Source organism: Garra rufa, chromosome 10, assembly GCF_049309525.1.
Source record: "Garra rufa chromosome 10, GarRuf1.0, whole genome shotgun sequence".
NCBI lineage: Eukaryota > Metazoa > Chordata > Actinopteri > Cypriniformes > Cyprinidae > Garra > Garra rufa.
Genome location: NC_133370.1, coordinates 38,140,169 through 38,160,586, shown reverse-complemented (window position 1 = coordinate 38,160,586; position 20,418 = coordinate 38,140,169). Strand labels below are relative to the sequence as shown.

Here is a 20,418-nt window from a genome sequence, read left to right as displayed (position 1 = left end):
GCTGAGGCTCTGGACGGCAGGACGAGACCAGCTGAGGCTCTGGACGGCAGGACGAGACCAGCTGAGACTCTGGACGGCAGGACGGGACCAGCTGAGGCTCTGGACGGCAGGACGGGACCAGCTGAGGCTCTGGACGGCAGGACGAGACCAGCTGAGACTCTGGACGGCGCTCTTGAGGAGCGGACTCTGGACGGCGCTCTTGAGGAGCGGGCTCTGGACGGCGCTCTTGAGGAGCGGGCTCTGGACGGCGCTCTTGAGGAGCGGGCTCTGGAGGACTGGATGACCCCAGCGGAGACTCTGGAGGGCTGGGCGTCTCCAGCGGAGACTCTGGAAGAGCAGGCTCTGGGCGAGTGGTCACTGGAGGGCGCTCTGGCGGCGCAGTCACTGGAGGGCGCTTTGGCGGCGCAGTCACTGGAGGGCGCTCTGGCGGCGCAGTCACTGGAGGGCGCTCTGGCGGCGCAGTCACTGGAGGGCGCTCTGGCGGCGCAGTCACTGGAGGGCGCTCTGGCGGCGCAGTCACTGGAGGGCGCTCTGACGTCGCAGTCTCTGGAGGGCTGGGCGGAACCAGCGAAGACTCTGGGAGACTGGGCGGAACCAGCGGAGATTCTGACTTGACGGTAGCCATCTTGGGTGCAGATTCAGGCTTGGCGGCCATCTTGGCCTGGGACTCAGGCTTGGCGGCCATCTTGGCCAGGGACTCAGGAACAACGGCCATCTTGGCCAGGGATTCAGGCTTGGCGGCCATCTTGGCCAGGGACTCAGGAACAACGGCCATTCTGGCCGGGGATTCAGGCTTGGCGGCCATCTTGGCCGGGAAATCAGGAACTGTGGCCATCTCGGCCGGGAAATCAGGAACTGTGGCCGTCTTGACCGTGAAATCAGGAACTGTGGCCATCTTGACAGGAATATCAGGAACTTCGGCCATCCTGGCCGGGAAATCAGGAACTGTGGCCATATTGACCAGGAAATCAGGCACAGGGGCCATTGCGGCCAGGAACTCAGGAACAGCGGCCATTTCGGCCAGGAACTCAGGAACAGCGGCCATTTCGGCTGGGAAATCAGGAACGCTGGCCATCTCCGGGAAATCAGGTACTGTGGCCACCTCGGCCGGGAAATCAGGGACTGCGGTCATCTCGACCGGGAGATCAGGAACGGTGGCCAGCGGTGTTGGGCTGAGGAAGTCTATGGAGCTCTGGAGGGTTGCCGGATGTTCAGGGCGAGGCAGGCGGTCTGAACTGTTGGATCGGTATGTAGAGGCTATTGGCGTTGGGTGAGCTGGTGCGATGCATTGTGCTTCTGAGGGGGTTGGACGTTGGATCGGACTGGAATTCTCTATTTGCTCCATCTCAAAGTTGGAGCCGTTTAAATAGAGAATTATGCTAACCAACTCGACAAACGGGACATCATGGACAGAGAGATTACGAATAATATCCTTGTCCAACCCCAACAGAAACACAATGCCAATAGAGGGGTCGGGCAAGCTCACCCGATGATAAAGCTCAATAAAATCCTCCACATACCGCTCCAACTCCCGACCGCTCTGCCTCAAGCTCCACAGGTGTTCCTCAGCACTGCAATTTGGGTCGGTCATTCTGTCACGGTGTAGTGCTGGTTGATGAGACGGGAGACGTAAATCCAATAATAAATCACTTTAATATAATACTTCAGAAAGGCAGGAGACATCCACACACGGGGTAACGTAATAAGTGAAATGACCGACCAAGGACTGAAAACAGAGACTGACTTATAAAGCAAACTAATGATTACACACAGGTGAAAACGATAATGACTTAACAAGGACTAAACCAAATGATTACAAACGGACGGGGGAAGACAGAGGGAGAAACCAAATCACAACAGTGCAAACACAAAGGCAAAAGACATGAAACATAAGGAGACATATGACAATCTATTAGTATCGAACACTTTAATTTCTAGGTCTGTCAATGCAGAGCAGAGATATTTTGTCTTCATAACAATTAAATCTCAATGGCTTGTTTATTTTTATTCTGCATCAAGTAAACGAAGTCTTCCACAAAACAGCCATTACTTCTTGTGAATATTAGAGGAGGCCAACATTCAGATCTTATGTGGACATTGAGTTCAGCTGACTGTGTGATAGTGTGACGAGGGCGTATGACATAAACTGAAGTACCCAGTTGAAGGGCATGACCGCAATGAAGTTCACCCGAAATCGAATCCTTCTACAGCCCGATTGCTGATCCATTAACTAAACCACTAGACCATGCTGTATATACCAAATACACCAGCTTTGAGAATCAAGGAAAAACATCTTGGTCTTTAGGTCTCTAGATGCACTTGTCAGATGACTACCATGGTTAGATAGTTCACCCAAAAATGTAAGTTCTGCCATAATTTGCTCAGACTTTCCAAACTTGTAGGACTTTTAGTTCTTTGCACAATGTTTTAACTCTTTTTATGCATATAATGAAAGTCAGTGCTGTCCAAAACAACATTAGTCCCCATAATAAACAAAAAGAAAAAATATAAAATATCCGTGTGTGTGTGTGTGTGTGTGTGTGTGTGTGTGTGTGTGTGTGTGTGAGAGATTGATTTTTAATAAATAAACTTTATTCAATCATGGTAACAAAAATACTTCAACTCCACACAAGATCAAAAAATAATTCCTCCTCCACCACCGTACAAAAAATAGAGTTATAACACCACTGTAGTTTAAAAGCTTCTAAATCTTTCATTGCTTTATAATACTTAAACTCCACAACAATTCTTGACTTAACAAATGCTTTAAACAGAGGTATAATCTCTTGACCATTCCTATTTTCCATTCTATTTTTCCTAGTTTTATAAATTGCAAGCTTTGCTTGTCCAAACAGGAAATTAAGCAACTGCCATTTAATCTTTTGCTTTTGATTGTACCCCGCCCCCAAAATGAAAACATTGGGTGTAAACTTTTCCCCACATTTATCACATAGCAAATTCAACAAACTAAAAAGCATTTGTAGCCTTACACACTCTAAGAAACAATGAAAAATAGTTTCTCTAGAACCACAAAATACACATTTATCGTCAATGTTCGAATTAATGACTGAAACAAAGGCATTAACAGCCACAGCCCCATGTAAAATTCTCCACTGCAAGTCACCAGATCGCTTTATCAATGGTGGTTTGTACAGCACTTTCCACACTGGCTTTGTTTCCCCATTTAACCCAAGTTTATCCCTCCATACTGTATCAACCCTCCCATTTAATGTTCCTTTATTAAAAAACTTCACAAAACACTTATACATCACTTTTCCATCTGTTTCACCCAAGTCAAAATTTTTCAAACCAGTGAGATCTAACAAGGCACCTGACATTTCCTTTAAATCTGGCGTAACCCCAAGTCTTGGAAATGGATCTTCTATGTTCAGAGACACCCTTCCGTCACTAAAATCCTTTATTAATAACAATTCCTCATTTGTCAACTTAGCTTTCCACATATTTACAATGAGTTGTGTGTGGCGAGTTGACCTCTGACCTAAGACAGAGGCGACTGCATTTATATCAGTCAATTCAGGACCAGCCACATTTACCAAATGCTGCAATGTCACAAGCTTAGAAGCACACAGTATCTGTGTAAGTCCTGGCACATTCCCACCTGCAATGTCCATACGAGCTCCTTTGATAAGAGGCTCCTCTAATAACCAGTACACAGAATTGGTCGCCTCCAGCCTGCAAACTTTTAAAAGTCCCCACACTTTGAAAAGTCCAAGATAAAATTGAGGTAGACCAGTCAGACGTAGTTGTTTAACATCCATTAGGAACAGTGCCGCATCCAGTCCAAGTCCATCCACTGTATGTAGAATTGAATTTGCCATCCTTCTCCACACCAGATCCATAGGGCCAGTCAAGAATTTCTGAATGAACTGCAAGCGAAACGCCGCATGTCGGCTTGGCAAGTGTACCAACCCTTGCCCCCCTTCCTCTTTTGGAAGAAAAAGCACACTTTGAGGAACCCAGTGTAAACTGTCCCAAAAAAAATTCACTAAAATTGTCTGTAATCGGGACAGCATTCCAGCAGGTGGATCCACACAAAATAACCTATGCCACAATGTTGAAGCGATCAAATTATTGATTATTAAAACTCTCCCTCTAAACGACATTTGTGAATGAATCCATTTCCATTTCTTTAATTTTCCTTCTATTTGCTCAATTAGCCCTTCCCAGTTCTTTTGTTGGGTATTTGAGTCCCCAAGATATACTCCTAGATATTTAAAACCTTCCCTCTTCCATATCATCCCACCAGGTAGTCTTGGGAGCCCTTCCACCCATTCCCCAACAGCCAGTGCTTCACTCTTCTCCCAATTAACTTTTGCAGCTGAAATTCTTCCAAAATCGCTGACAGTAGAGACCAGCTGGTTAATATCTTGTTGCCCATTTATCATAACCACTACATCATCAGCATAAGCTGAAATTTGGTGTTGTAAATCATGATACAATAACCCTTTTATTTGAACTCTTAACTTATTCAACATTGGTTCAATAGCTAAAGAATAAAGCATACCAGAAAGTGCACAGCCTTGTCTGATCCCTCTGCTAACTTTAAAAGGGGCACTCAAACCACCATTGATCTTCAGTAAACTCTCAGTGTCCTGGTACAGCACTTTTATCATACCTATAAAACCAGAGCTAAAATTAAAGGCCTCTAGGGTGTCCCATAAGTACTGATGTTCGACTCTATCGAATGCTTTTTCTTGATCAATTGAGATAAACCCCAAGTTTACCCCTAAAAGACTTGAGACACTTAAAACATCCCGTATGAGGCAGACATTATCTGTAATTGACCTGCCCGGCACACAATAAGTCTGGTCAAGATGTATCACCTGCCCCATCACCTTTCTCAGCCTGTTAGCCAGAGTCTTAGAAAAGATTTTAAGATCAGAACACAGCAGACTCACAGGTCGCCAATTCTTGATCTCTTGCAAGTCACCCTTTTTAGGTAGTAATGTGACTACAGCTCTCCTGCAGCTCAGAGGCAGAGAGCCATCAGTCACACTTTCATTTAGGACTGCCAGCAAATCCTCTCCCAGTACAGCCCAAAATTCTTTATAAAACTCAACAGGGAGTCCATCCATCCCGGGAGTTTTTCCACTCTCCATGCCCTTCAGAGCATTCAGAAGTTCCTCTTCAGAAAGAGGCCTCTCCAGCTCTGCCTTTGAGTCCTCCAAGACCTTTGGCAGACCTTCATAGAAGCCAGCAGATAACATCTCATCCTTTCTATATTCACTCCTATACAATTCATCATAAAACCGTACAGCTCGTTTTCTAATATCAGATATATTTGTTAATTCTTGCCCATTTTCCGAGCGTAAAGAGTGAATATAACGACTCTGACTGTTCTTTTTTTCCAGATTAAAAAAAAACTTGGATGGGGCATCCATCTGTGTTAGATTTTGAAAACGAGATCGGACCAGAGCCCCTTTTGCTTTAATGCCGAGCAAATCCGCAAGAAAGGATGTCTTAGTTTTAAATGTCTCAATATGTCTTCCCTCCCCAGTAGCCTCTGCTAACCCTTGTGCCTCCATTATTTCAGATTCAAGTTTTTTCATTAGTCTAGTGATGTCCCGAGAAACACTGAAAGTATACTGTTGACAAAGTACTTTCACTTCAACCTTTCCACAGTCCCACCACTGGCGTAAATTTTTGAAACATTGTTTTCTCAATTTAAATTTATTCCAAAAAGCAACAAAAACATCTCTAAAATTCACATCATTAAACAGGGAAGTGTTAAAATGACAATAAGCACTCTTTGTCTTTATATTTGCAATAAACACATTACATGTAACAAGACCATGGTCAGAGAAACCAGTTGGTGTAATAAAACAACTTTTCAAAACATTACGGTGATGCCGAAAACAATAAAACCTGTCCAACCTAGCTAAAGAAATAAAATTTTCTCGATTGTGTACCCATGTGTATTGTCTTAAATTATTATTATGATCCCGCCACACATCACACAAACTATATGTTTCAATCAACTCCCTTAGAACAAGACTTGAGGCAGCATGAGGTTCCATATGATTCCTATCCAGTCTATAATTCTCTGTACAATTAAAATCTCCACCCAAAAACAGAAGGTCATCAGAATTAATATTCTGCAGTATTGCATTTACATTTTTTAGAAAAAGTACTCTTTCACTACCATTTGTAGGAGCATAAACATTAATAAAAACAACGTTGAATTTTTCAAACTGAGCCCTTACAGATAGAAGTCTACCAGGTATCACATGCTTAACCTCGCAGGAAGTAGGCGAGAAATTCTTAGCAAAGAGGATAGCCACCCCTCCTCTAGTGGAGCTCATGTGGGCAAACAACACTTCACCTTCCCATTCTTTTCTCCAGTCGATTTCGTTAAAACAATCACTATGTGTTTCTTGAACATACATTACATCAATATTCTTTTGTTTAATGAGCTCAAACAACAATGCTCTTTTATGCATGTCCCGAGAGCCATTCAAGTTAAGAGAGCCCAGCCTCATCACACTCATTAAAATAGATAGTATGAGAGGACACAAACCAAACAAAACAAAGAAAAAATTACGTGGTTTCAAAACCATCTTCATTTTGTAATTCTAACTTCAGTTTAGAAACAAGTTTCTTCAATCTGTATATTTCCTGCACTGTAAACTGTTCCCCTCCTTCACCTCTCATAAGCACTGCCACTGAGTTAATAAACATTTCCCTGTCAGCAAAAAATTCATCAAACTGGACATTTTTCACATTCTTAGTTCTTTGCAGAAAAGACTTTATTTTGTCAAAATTGTAATCACTGCGTCGACTTCGTCCTGCTTTACTGCTCATTACCTCACTGTCAGAATCATCAATCGTGCTGCCTTCAGTATCATCAAACTTTTCAAGTTCTGTTGTTGTTAGTCTGCTCATTTTAGCCATTTCCGAACTCTTTCTCACCCTTTTCCTCTTAGTATTTGGTATTTTAAAAAGTGTTTCATCACTAGCAAAATCTGTCACCATCTCATCTTCCTCCACAATAGATTCAGCCACATCAGTAGGTACTGCATCATCTTTTTTTCCCTCACTTTCCATACTCTCTCTCACAACATTATTAGACACTGCATGAAGTTCTATCTCCCCTCCGTCTATATTCTGCCCCACGGCACTGTTGCCGTCATCTCCAACAGCAGAAACTTCAGTGACTGTTGCGCCTGTATTATCACGCGGTGTTTCTCCACTCGGCCCGGGCTCTGAGTCACTTGCTCTCTCCGGACACGCACGTTTAACGTGTCCTGATTGTCCGCATCCAAAGCATTTCATGGTATCAGACGTTGCAAAAACAACATAATCAAAACCATCAATTCTAAATTTAAATGATAAGTTAAGATCATCCACATCGCTCTTTAAGATCATATGTAATTGCCGCCTGAAACACACTACGTGCTTAAGCAAGGGTGATTTACATCCCAGTGGAAGTTTTTTCATCTGAGATACAATTTTGCCATGCCTAGACAGTTCGTTAATCAAGAGCTCATCTTTAATAAAAGGCGGTACATTGGACAATGTTATTTTTTTTGCCGGCTGAACCAGCGGTATTACCGGAGTAAACGTGTCCTGAATTACTACTCCGTTCTGAACTACACTGTTAACTTTCTCAATAGAATCAAGGAAGATAACAACAGCACTGTTCATTCGGGAAGCAGACACCAAACTGTCGAAACCAACAACTCTACCTACAGCCAAGCTGCAGTCTTCCACAGAGCAGTTCACTACAGGCGCCAGTTTTATCCCATGCCTGCGTGAAAGTTGCTCAAACTTTGTTTGGCTTGTACTCGCCATTTCCAACCAGCAAAAAGCTGGCCGGCACCCTTTTTACACAATTCACAAACCAAAACTCTAAGGCAGAGACAGTATAAAAGAAAAAGAAAGAGCAAACTCACTCGTTTGGCAGCACTCTCACACACACACGCCGACTCCGCCCACTCACTCAGCACATGCGCACAGAGAGAGAGAGAGAGAGAGAGAGAGAGACGTCGCAGTCTCTGGAGGGCTGGGCGGAACCAGCGAAGACTCTGGGAGACTGGGCGGAACCAGCGGAGATTCTGACTTGACGGTAGCCATCTTGGGTGCAGATTCAGGCTTGGCGGCCATCTTGGCCTGGGACTCAGGCTTGGCGGCCATCTTGGCCAGGGACTCAGGAACAACGGCCATCTTGGCCAGGGATTCAGGCTTGGCGGCCATCTTGGCCAGGGACTCAGGAACAACGGCCATTCTGGCCGGGGATTCAGGCTTGGCGGCCATCTTGGCCGGGAAATCAGGAACTGTGGCCATCTCGGCCGGGAAATCAGGAACTGTGGCCGTCTTGACCGTGAAATCAGGAACTGTGGCCATCTTGACAGGAATATCAGGAACTTCGGCCATCCTGGCCGGGAAATCAGGAACTGTGGCCATATTGACCAGGAAATCAGGCACAGGGGCCATTGCGGCCAGGAACTCAGGAACAGCGGCCATTTCGGCCAGGAACTCAGGAACAGCGGCCATTTCGGCTGGGAAATCAGGAACGCTGGCCATCTCCGGGAAATCAGGTACTGTGGCCACCTCGGCCGGGAAATCAGGGACTGCGGTCATCTCGACCGGGAGATCAGGAACGGTGGCCAGCGGTGTTGGGCTGAGGAAGTCTATGGAGCTCTGGAGGGTTGCCGGATGTTCAGGGCGAGGCAGGCGGTCTGAACTGTTGGATCGGTATGTAGAGGCTATTGGCGTTGGGTGAGCTGGTGCGATGCATTGTGCTTCTGAGGGGGTTGGACGTTGGATCGGACTGGAATTCTCTATTTGCTCCATCTCAAAGTTGGAGCCGTTTAAATAGAGAATTATGCTAACCAACTCGACAAACGGGACATCATGGACAGAGAGATTACGAATAATATCCTTGTCCAACCCCAACAGAAACACAATGCCAATAGAGGGGTCGGGCAAGCTCACCCGATGATAAAGCTCAATAAAATCCTCCACATACCGCTCCAACTCCCGACCGCTCTGCCTCAAGCTCCACAGGTGTTCCTCAGCACTGCAATTTGGGTCGGTCATTCTGTCACGGTGTAGTGCTGGTTGATGAGACGGGAGACGTAAATCCAATAATAAATCACTTTAATATAATACTTCAGAAAGGCAGGAGACATCCACACACGGGGTAACGTAATAAGTGAAATGACCGACCAAGGACTGAAAACAGAGACTGACTTATAAAGCAAACTAATGATTACACACAGGTGAAAACGATAATGACTTAACAAGGACTAAACCAAATGATTACAAACGGACGGGGGAAGACAGAGGGAGAAACCAAATCACAACAGTGCAAACACAAAGGCAAAAGACATGAAACATAAGGAGACATATGACAATCTATTAGTATCGAACACTTTAATTTCTAGGTCTGTCAATGCAGAGCAGAGATATTTTGTCTTCATAACAATTAAATCTCAATGGCTTGTTTATTTTTATTCTGCATCAAGTAAACGAAGTCTTCCACAAAACAGCCATTACTTCTTGTGAATATTAGAGGAGGCCAACATTCAGATCTTATGTGGACATTGAGTTCAGCTGACTGTGTGATAGTGTGACGAGGGCGTATGACATAAACTGAAGTACCCAGTTGAAGGGCATGACCGCAATGAAGTTCACCCGAAATCGAATCCTTCTACAGCCCGATTGCTGATCCATTAACTAAACCACTAGACCATGCTGTATATACCAAATACACCAGCTTTGAGAATCAAGGAAAAACATCTTGGTCTTTAGGTCTCTAGATGCACTTGTCAGATGACTACCATGGTTAGATAGTTCACCCAAAAATGTAAGTTCTGCCATAATTTGCTCAGACTTTCCAAACTTGTAGGACTTTTAGTTCTTTGCACAATGTTTTAACTCTTTTTATGCATATAATGAAAGTCAGTGCTGTCCAAAACAACATTAGTCCCCATAATAAACAAAAAGAAAAAATATAAAATATCCGTGTGTGTGTGTGTGTGTGTGTGTGTGTGTGTGTGTGTGTGTGTGTGTGTGAGATTGATTTTTAATAAATAAACTTTATTCAATCATGGTAACAAAAATACTTCAACTCCACACAAGATCAAAAAATAATTCCTCCTCCACCACCGTACAAAAAATAGAGTTATAACACCACTGTAGTTTAAAAGCTTCTAAATCTTTCATTGCTTTATAATACTTAAACTCCACAACAATTCTTGACTTAACAAATGCTTTAAACAGAGGTATAATCTCTTGACCATTCCTATTTTCCATTCTATTTTTCCTAGTTTTATAAATTGCAAGCTTTGCTTGTCCAAACAGGAAATTAAGCAACTGCCATTTAATCTTTTGCTTTTGATTGTACCCCGCCCCCAAAATGAAAACATTGGGTGTAAACTTTTCCCCACATTTATCACATAGCAAATTCAACAAACTAAAAAGCATTTGTAGCCTTACACACTCTAAGAAACAATGAAAAATAGTTTCTCTAGAACCACAAAATACACATTTATCGTCAATGTTCGAATTAATGACTGAAACAAAGGCATTAACAGCCACAGCCCCATGTAAAATTCTCCACTGCAAGTCACCAGATCGCTTTATCAATGGTGGTTTGTACAGCACTTTCCACACTGGCTTTGTTTCCCCATTTAACCCAAGTTTATCCCTCCATACTGTATCAACCCTCCCATTTAATGTTCCTTTATTAAAAAACTTCACAAAACACTTATACATCACTTTTCCATCTGTTTCACCCAAGTCAAAATTTTTCAAACCAGTGAGATCTAACAAGGCACCTGACATTTCCTTTAAATCTGGCGTAACCCCAAGTCTTGGAAATGGATCTTCTATGTTCAGAGACACCCTTCCGTCACTAAAATCCTTTATTAATAACAATTCCTCATTTGTCAACTTAGCTTTCCACATATTTACAATGAGTTGTGTGTGGCGAGTTGACCTCTGACCTAAGACAGAGGCGACTGCATTTATATCAGTCAATTCAGGACCAGCCACATTTACCAAATGCTGCAATGTCACAAGCTTAGAAGCACACAGTATCTGTGTAAGTCCTGGCACATTCCCACCTGCAATGTCCATACGAGCTCCTTTGATAAGAGGCTCCTCTAATAACCAGTACACAGAATTGGTCGCCTCCAGCCTGCAAACTTTTAAAAGTCCCCACACTTTGAAAAGTCCAAGATAAAATTGAGGTAGACCAGTCAGACGTAGTTGTTTAACATCCATTAGGAACAGTGCCGCATCCAGTCCAAGTCCATCCACTGTATGTAGAATTGAATTTGCCATCCTTCTCCACACCAGATCCATAGGGCCAGTCAAGAATTTCTGAATGAACTGCAAGCGAAACGCCGCATGTCGGCTTGGCAAGTGTACCAACCCTTGCCCCCCTTCCTCTTTTGGAAGAAAAAGCACACTTTGAGGAACCCAGTGTAAACTGTCCCAAAAAAAATTCACTAAAATTGTCTGTAATCGGGACAGCATTCCAGCAGGTGGATCCACACAAAATAACCTATGCCACAATGTTGAAGCGATCAAATTATTGATTATTAAAACTCTCCCTCTAAACGACATTTGTGAATGAATCCATTTCCATTTCTTTAATTTTCCTTCTATTTGCTCAATTAGCCCTTCCCAGTTCTTTTGTTGGGTATTTGAGTCCCCAAGATATACTCCTAGATATTTAAAACCTTCCCTCTTCCATATCATCCCACCAGGTAGTCTTGGGAGCCCTTCCACCCATTCCCCAACAGCCAGTGCTTCACTCTTCTCCCAATTAACTTTTGCAGCTGAAATTCTTCCAAAATCGCTGACAGTAGAGACCAGCTGGTTAATATCTTGTTGCCCATTTATCATAACCACTACATCATCAGCATAAGCTGAAATTTGGTGTTGTAAATCATGATACAATAACCCTTTTATTTGAACTCTTAACTTATTCAACATTGGTTCAATAGCTAAAGAATAAAGCATACCAGAAAGTGCACAGCCTTGTCTGATCCCTCTGCTAACTTTAAAAGGGGCACTCAAACCACCATTGATCTTCAGTAAACTCTCAGTGTCCTGGTACAGCACTTTTATCATACCTATAAAACCAGAGCTAAAATTAAAGGCCTCTAGGGTGTCCCATAAGTACTGATGTTCGACTCTATCGAATGCTTTTTCTTGATCAATTGAGATAAACCCCAAGTTTACCCCTAAAAGACTTGAGACACTTAAAACATCCCGTATGAGGCAGACATTATCTGTAATTGACCTGCCCGGCACACAATAAGTCTGGTCAAGATGTATCACCTGCCCCATCACCTTTCTCAGCCTGTTAGCCAGAGTCTTAGAAAAGATTTTAAGATCAGAACACAGCAGACTCACAGGTCGCCAATTCTTGATCTCTTGCAAGTCACCCTTTTTAGGTAGTAATGTGACTACAGCTCTCCTGCAGCTCAGAGGCAGAGAGCCATCAGTCACACTTTCATTTAGGACTGCCAGCAAATCCTCTCCCAGTACAGCCCAAAATTCTTTATAAAACTCAACAGGGAGTCCATCCATCCCGGGAGTTTTTCCACTCTCCATGCCCTTCAGAGCATTCAGAAGTTCCTCTTCAGAAAGAGGCCTCTCCAGCTCTGCCTTTGAGTCCTCCAAGACCTTTGGCAGACCTTCATAGAAGCCAGCAGATAACATCTCATCCTTTCTATATTCACTCCTATACAATTCATCATAAAACCGTACAGCTCGTTTTCTAATATCAGATATATTTGTTAATTCTTGCCCATTTTCCGAGCGTAAAGAGTGAATATAACGACTCTGACTGTTCTTTTTTTCCAGATTAAAAAAAAACTTGGATGGGGCATCCATCTGTGTTAGATTTTGAAAACGAGATCGGACCAGAGCCCCTTTTGCTTTAATGCCGAGCAAATCCGCAAGAAAGGATGTCTTAGTTTTAAATGTCTCAATATGTCTTCCCTCCCCAGTAGCCTCTGCTAACCCTTGTGCCTCCATTATTTCAGATTCAAGTTTTTTCATTAGTCTAGTGATGTCCCGAGAAACACTGAAAGTATACTGTTGACAAAGTACTTTCACTTCAACCTTTCCACAGTCCCACCACTGGCGTAAATTTTTGAAACATTGTTTTCTCAATTTAAATTTATTCCAAAAAGCAACAAAAACATCTCTAAAATTCACATCATTAAACAGGGAAGTGTTAAAATGACAATAAGCACTCTTTGTCTTTATATTTGCAATAAACACATTACATGTAACAAGACCATGGTCAGAGAAACCAGTTGGTGTAATAAAACAACTTTTCAAAACATTACGGTGATGCCGAAAACAATAAAACCTGTCCAACCTAGCTAAAGAAATAAAATTTTCTCGATTGTGTACCCATGTGTATTGTCTTAAATTATTATTATGATCCCGCCACACATCACACAAACTATATGTTTCAATCAACTCCCTTAGAACAAGACTTGAGGCAGCATGAGGTTCCATATGATTCCTATCCAGTCTATAATTCTCTGTACAATTAAAATCTCCACCCAAAAACAGAAGGTCATCAGAATTAATATTCTGCAGTATTGCATTTACATTTTTTAGAAAAAGTACTCTTTCACTACCATTTGTAGGAGCATAAACATTAATAAAAACAACGTTGAATTTTTCAAACTGAGCCCTTACAGATAGAAGTCTACCAGGTATCACATGCTTAACCTCGCAGGAAGTAGGCGAGAAATTCTTAGCAAAGAGGATAGCCACCCCTCCTCTAGTGGAGCTCATGTGGGCAAACAACACTTCACCTTCCCATTCTTTTCTCCAGTCGATTTCGTTAAAACAATCACTATGTGTTTCTTGAACATACATTACATCAATATTCTTTTGTTTAATGAGCTCAAACAACAATGCTCTTTTATGCATGTCCCGAGAGCCATTCAAGTTAAGAGAGCCCAGCCTCATCACACTCATTAAAATAGATAGTATGAGAGGACACAAACCAAACAAAACAAAGAAAAAATTACGTGGTTTCAAAACCATCTTCATTTTGTAATTCTAACTTCAGTTTAGAAACAAGTTTCTTCAATCTGTATATTTCCTGCACTGTAAACTGTTCCCCTCCTTCACCTCTCATAAGCACTGCCACTGAGTTAATAAACATTTCCCTGTCAGCAAAAAATTCATCAAACTGGACATTTTTCACATTCTTAGTTCTTTGCAGAAAAGACTTTATTTTGTCAAAATTGTAATCACTGCGTCGACTTCGTCCTGCTTTACTGCTCATTACCTCACTGTCAGAATCATCAATCGTGCTGCCTTCAGTATCATCAAACTTTTCAAGTTCTGTTGTTGTTAGTCTGCTCATTTTAGCCATTTCCGAACTCTTTCTCACCCTTTTCCTCTTAGTATTTGGTATTTTAAAAAGTGTTTCATCACTAGCAAAATCTGTCACCATCTCATCTTCCTCCACAATAGATTCAGCCACATCAGTAGGTACTGCATCATCTTTTTTTCCCTCACTTTCCATACTCTCTCTCACAACATTATTAGACACTGCATGAAGTTCTATCTCCCCTCCGTCTATATTCTGCCCCACGGCACTGTTGCCGTCATCTCCAACAGCAGAAACTTCAGTGACTGTTGCGCCTGTATTATCACGCGGTGTTTCTCCACTCGGCCCGGGCTCTGAGTCACTTGCTCTCTCCGGACACGCACGTTTAACGTGTCCTGATTGTCCGCATCCAAAGCATTTCATGGTATCAGACGTTGCAAAAACAACATAATCAAAACCATCAATTCTAAATTTAAATGATAAGTTAAGATCATCCACATCGCTCTTTAAGATCATATGTAATTGCCGCCTGAAACACACTACGTGCTTAAGCAAGGGTGATTTACATCCCAGTGGAAGTTTTTTCATCTGAGATACAATTTTGCCATGCCTAGACAGTTCGTTAATCAAGAGCTCATCTTTAATAAAAGGCGGTACATTGGACAATGTTATTTTTTTTGCCGGCTGAACCAGCGGTATTACCGGAGTAAACGTGTCCTGAATTACTACTCCGTTCTGAACTACACTGTTAACTTTCTCAATAGAATCAAGGAAGATAACAACAGCACTGTTCATTCGGGAAGCAGACACCAAACTGTCGAAACCAACAACTCTACCTACAGCCAAGCTGCAGTCTTCCACAGAGCAGTTCACTACAGGCGCCAGTTTTATCCCATGCCTGCGTGAAAGTTGCTCAAACTTTGTTTGGCTTGTACTCGCCATTTCCAACCAGCAAAAAGCTGGCCGGCACCCTTTTTACACAATTCACAAACCAAAACTCTAAGGCAGAGACAGTATAAAAGAAAAAGAAAGAGCAAACTCACTCGTTTGGCAGCACTCTCACACACACACGCCGACTCCGCCCACTCACTCAGCACATGCGCACAGAGAGAGAGAGAGAGAGAGAGAGAGAGACGTCGCAGTCTCTGGAGGGCTGGGCGGAACCAGCGAAGACTCTGGGAGACTGGGCGGAACCAGCGGAGATTCTGACTTGACGGTAGCCATCTTGGGTGCAGATTCAGGCTTGGCGGCCATCTTGGCCTGGGACTCAGGCTTGGCGGCCATCTTGGCCAGGGACTCAGGAACAACGGCCATCTTGGCCAGGGATTCAGGCTTGGCGGCCATCTTGGCCAGGGACTCAGGAACAACGGCCATTCTGGCCGGGGATTCAGGCTTGGCGGCCATCTTGGCCGGGAAATCAGGAACTGTGGCCATCTCGGCCGGGAAATCAGGAACTGTGGCCGTCTTGACCGTGAAATCAGGAACTGTGGCCATCTTGACAGGAATATCAGGAACTTCGGCCATCCTGGCCGGGAAATCAGGAACTGTGGCCATATTGACCAGGAAATCAGGCACAGGGGCCATTGCGGCCAGGAACTCAGGAACAGCGGCCATTTCGGCCAGGAACTCAGGAACAGCGGCCATTTCGGCTGGGAAATCAGGAACGCTGGCCATCTCCGGGAAATCAGGTACTGTGGCCACCTCGGCCGGGAAATCAGGGACTGCGGTCATCTCGACCGGGAGATCAGGAACGGTGGCCAGCGGTGTTGGGCTGAGGAAGTCTATGGAGCTCTGGAGGGTTGCCGGATGTTCAGGGCGAGGCAGGCGGTCTGAACTGTTGGATCGGTATGTAGAGGCTATTGGCGTTGGGTGAGCTGGTGCGATGCATTGTGCTTCTGAGGGGGTTGGACGTTGGATCGGACTGGAATTCTCTATTTGCTCCATCTCAAAGTTGGAGCCGTTTAAATAGAGAATTATGCTAACCAACTCGACAAACGGGACATCATGGACAGAGAGATTACGAATAATATCCTTGTCCAACCCCAACAGAAACACAATGCCAATAGAGGGGTCGGGCAAGCTCACCCGATGATAAAGCTCAATAAAATCCTCCACATACCGCTCCAACTCCCGACCGCTCTGCCTCAAGCTCCACAGGTGTTCCTCAGCACTGCAATTTGGGTCGGTCATTCTGTCACGGTGTAGTGCTGGTTGATGAGACGGGAGACGTAAATCCAATAATAAATCACTTTAATATAATACTTCAGAAAGGCAGGAGACATCCACACACGGGGTAACGTAATAAGTGAAATGACCGACCAAGGACTGAAAACAGAGACTGACTTATAAAGCAAACTAATGATTACACACAGGTGAAAACGATAATGACTTAACAAGGACTAAACCAAATGATTACAAACGGACGGGGGAAGACAAAGGGAGAAACCAAATCACAACAGTGCAAACACAAAGGCAAAAGACATGAAACATAAGGAGACATATGACAATCTATTAGTATCGAACACTTTAATTTCTAGGTCTGTCAATGCAGAGCAGAGATATTTTGTCTTCATAACAATTAAATCTCAATGGCTTGTTTATTTTTATTCTGCATCAAGTAAACGAAGTCTTCCACAAAACAGCCATTACTTCTTGTGAATATTAGAGGAGGCCAACATTCAGATCTTATGTGGACATTGAGTTCAGCTGACTGTGTGATAGTGTGACGAGGGCGTATGACATAAACTGAAGTACCCAGTTGAAGGGCATGACCGCAATGAAGTTCACCCGAAATCGAATCCTTCTACAGCCCGATTGCTGATCCATTAACTAAACCACTAGACCATGCTGTATATACCAAATACACCAGCTTTGAGAATCAAGGAAAAACATCTTGGTCTTTAGGTCTCTAGATGCACTTGTCAGATGACTACCATGGTTAGATAGTTCACCCAAAAATGTAAGTTCTGCCATAATTTGCTCAGACTTTCCAAACTTGTAGGACTTTTAGTTCTTTGCACAATGTTTTAACTCTTTTTATGCATATAATGAAAGTCAGTGCTGTCCAAAACAACATTAGTCCCCATAATAAACAAAAAGAAAAAATATAAAATATCCGTGTGTGTGTGTGTGTGTGTGTGTGTGTGAGAGAGAGAGAGAGAGAGAGAGAGAGAGAGAGAGAGAGAGAGAGAGAGAGGGGCATGTAGACATACTATTGTTATTATAATTATATTTATCATGATCAACAATCACAGTGTTATTAATCATATTAATAACACATTTATTACACATTAATTTAATTTTTTTACAGTTAAGGAGAGATAACTCACATTTTGATGCACTATAAGGTCAGGCTGTTTAAAGTGTTCCTCTGGGATTAATGCTCAAGAACACAGCCCTGCAGTATGAAATGACTTTTTGATTACTTTCTTCAAATTGAATCCAGATGAAACCAACAGTCATAAACATTTTATGAGACATGAGGTCTTTTTTTGCTTATTCTAATGATAAATTTGCCCACATAACATCTCAGAGGAGATTAATCAGATGAAGTAAGTATCTGAAAAATTACATAAGATTTCAAGCCATACTGAGGTGGATTCAAAATCTAATATTCTGTCTATGTTAAGCTGCCAAGAGGTGATTTTCCCACAAACAAAGTAATCAAATGTAATTTGTCTTGCTCTGCTGCATTCACTGGCAGCCTTGTGATGCCAAAAAAAATCTCTGCTCAAAAAAGACTTACTGGAGAATATAACTATAGTGATCCTTCTCTAGACATCAAATACTGTAAAACAAAGCAGTCTGGGGTTCTAGCAGGGTTAGGCTGTCATCTCCATCTGATCAAATGCATAAAATACACAAACAAATACAGAGAACAACTTTGGTTAATACATCCCTGAGGTCTACTAAAGGTCTGCTAAACTTCATCTGGTGTTTGACATTAATATCTATGCTATCTCCTCCTGTATTACCTCACTGTGACTGGGCAGGCCAAGTTTTTGAACACTGAATAATCATTAGAGATAAGAAAATGTTAGAGGTTGACATGCTGATAGGACAGTGTGAATGTATCAGATTTGGTCACATGGACAAGGAAAGTATAACTAAAGATTTTAACCAATGCTTATCATTTCTTTCTTGGCACTCTGCTCTTTCTGGCATTTTTCTTTATCTGACGTCTGTCTTCATGAGATTCAAGTCCTTAATGGCTTTTCTCTTTCTCAGCTAATATTCAGTGTGCATATTAATTGTCTAATATCTAATTTGTAATGACATCTTATAAAACCATTAAAACAGTGACACATACATTTGTAACTATGTCAAATAAATAACCTAAAACAGTTATTTTATTTCCTTTGAATTGATGCATCACTAAAATTACAATATAAGTAATTTAAGTTAACATGCTAGTCAAATTACATTGATTAAACATGGTGAGAGCAATATCATGAAATCTCTGAATTGTGGAAAAACATCAAATGCTTCAAGTCTCTTTTCAGTTCATCTGTGATAAAAGGTAGGCAAGTCTTGAAAAACCTGGAAATCTGCTGTTTGTGTTTCATCATTGAGCTATTGACTGAGAATCACATCAGTTGAAGGTACTAAATTTACTTGGGATTTGCTGCCTCCAGCAAGTACCTTCAGACCCATCTGCAGTTAGAAACTGCAATTCTGTCTCTGTACTGAAACTGGTGTGGACTGTGTCTCTAATTTGTTTTTGTTTGTTTGTTTTCTGGATGTAAGAAAAGTTCATTAAAACAATAATAGCTTGAACACGTGTGCTGACTAACATGTTTTCACTTTCTTATCATTTTGGCACTAATTCAAAGCCACTGAATATTACAGCATGAATACAAAGACGACATTTTTAAAGACTTGGTACTGCATGTCGTTTAAAAGCGATTCTCCTTTAATTAGTGCTTTAATTGCAGAACTAAGATGCCATATAAGTTTTTATATCTCTATGCATTAAGCTAAACGTGCAAATGGTACTTGTGAATAATAGTTTAATTCCAGTTGAGATTAATTCCAAACTAATAACCGAACAACGCATAACCTACAGTACCTGTAGATAAACTGTCCGTTCTACAAAACACTCACCCAACAACGAGTTGGCAAAGCCGTACCACACACATCCAGTGTCGCCGATGAGCCATCGCCCTTGAGTGCTCGCCGCGAAGCTGAACGGCGTGCCCAACAAGCAAACCAGGAGATCACTCAAGCAAATATTCACCAGCAAAAAGTTGATGGGGGACCGCAAAATCTTGTAGCGGCAGAAGAGCACGAGAACCAGAAGGTTGTTGAGGAATCCGAAAGTGCCGATGAAGCCCAGGGTCACCGCCACGAGCAGGTGGCCGGTGGGACTGAGGGTGCGATAGGAATAGGACGCCTCCAAATGTTCCTCCACTGCACTGAGGCACAGCGCGCTGTTCGCCCTGCTGCAACTGATCACACTCAGGTTAGACGCAATCATTGCAATCCTTTCAGGGTGCACATTGAACAAAAGTCACTGCATTGTTTTCTGGGGAAAAGCGAAACATTTAATGTGCTGTGGCGTTTTGATAACAGACTGCGATCCATAGAGAGGATAGTTAGTTGCAGAAGAGTTTAAGTGTTAGATGAGATGCACGACGATTTTTTTGCAATTGCTGAACTTTGTTGCTCAGTTCAGAAGTGGGAATAAAGTTTGGCGTCCCTTTGCTCCACCGTGTGGTGATTACAATCCTCATATGCGGTGGAACTGTACTGTGTTGATGTTAGTGTATACCTCCTTCAGACAGTGTCCGTCTGCTCTACTGAGGTTTTCTGGACGCAACATCCAGGTTAAGAGGACAACAAACCTCTGCAGCACAGCTGCTCAGTGTCTGTTCTGTCTCACGGCATATTAAACGGTCGGTAAAACGTTTAACTTGAGGAGAATGCTCATCTGGGAAAGTTTGAAATTCCCTTTTTATTATTTGAATTACTAAAATCATTGTTCATACGTTTTAGCGCTGTCCATGGTGCTCAGTTTTTCATGAAAGCATCGACTTGATTAGCATTAAAAAGCTGGTCAGCTTGAATAGCTCATAAAC

The 20,418-nt window shown here is 42.6% G+C and overlaps 1 protein-coding gene across 1 annotated transcript in view; it reads right to left on the bottom strand.

Moving 5' to 3' along the window:
* tmtopsa (teleost multiple tissue opsin a) overlaps positions 1-19,817 on the bottom strand; it is a 115,346-nt gene extending 95,529 nt beyond the window's left edge. Inside the window, exon 1 of the mRNA XM_073849709.1 lies at positions 19,445-19,817. Within this exon, the coding sequence (XP_073705810.1) occupies positions 19,445-19,817 (373 nt within the window). The remainder of the gene's footprint in view (positions 1-19,444) is intronic.
* Between the last annotated feature and the right edge of the window lie 601 nt (positions 19,818-20,418).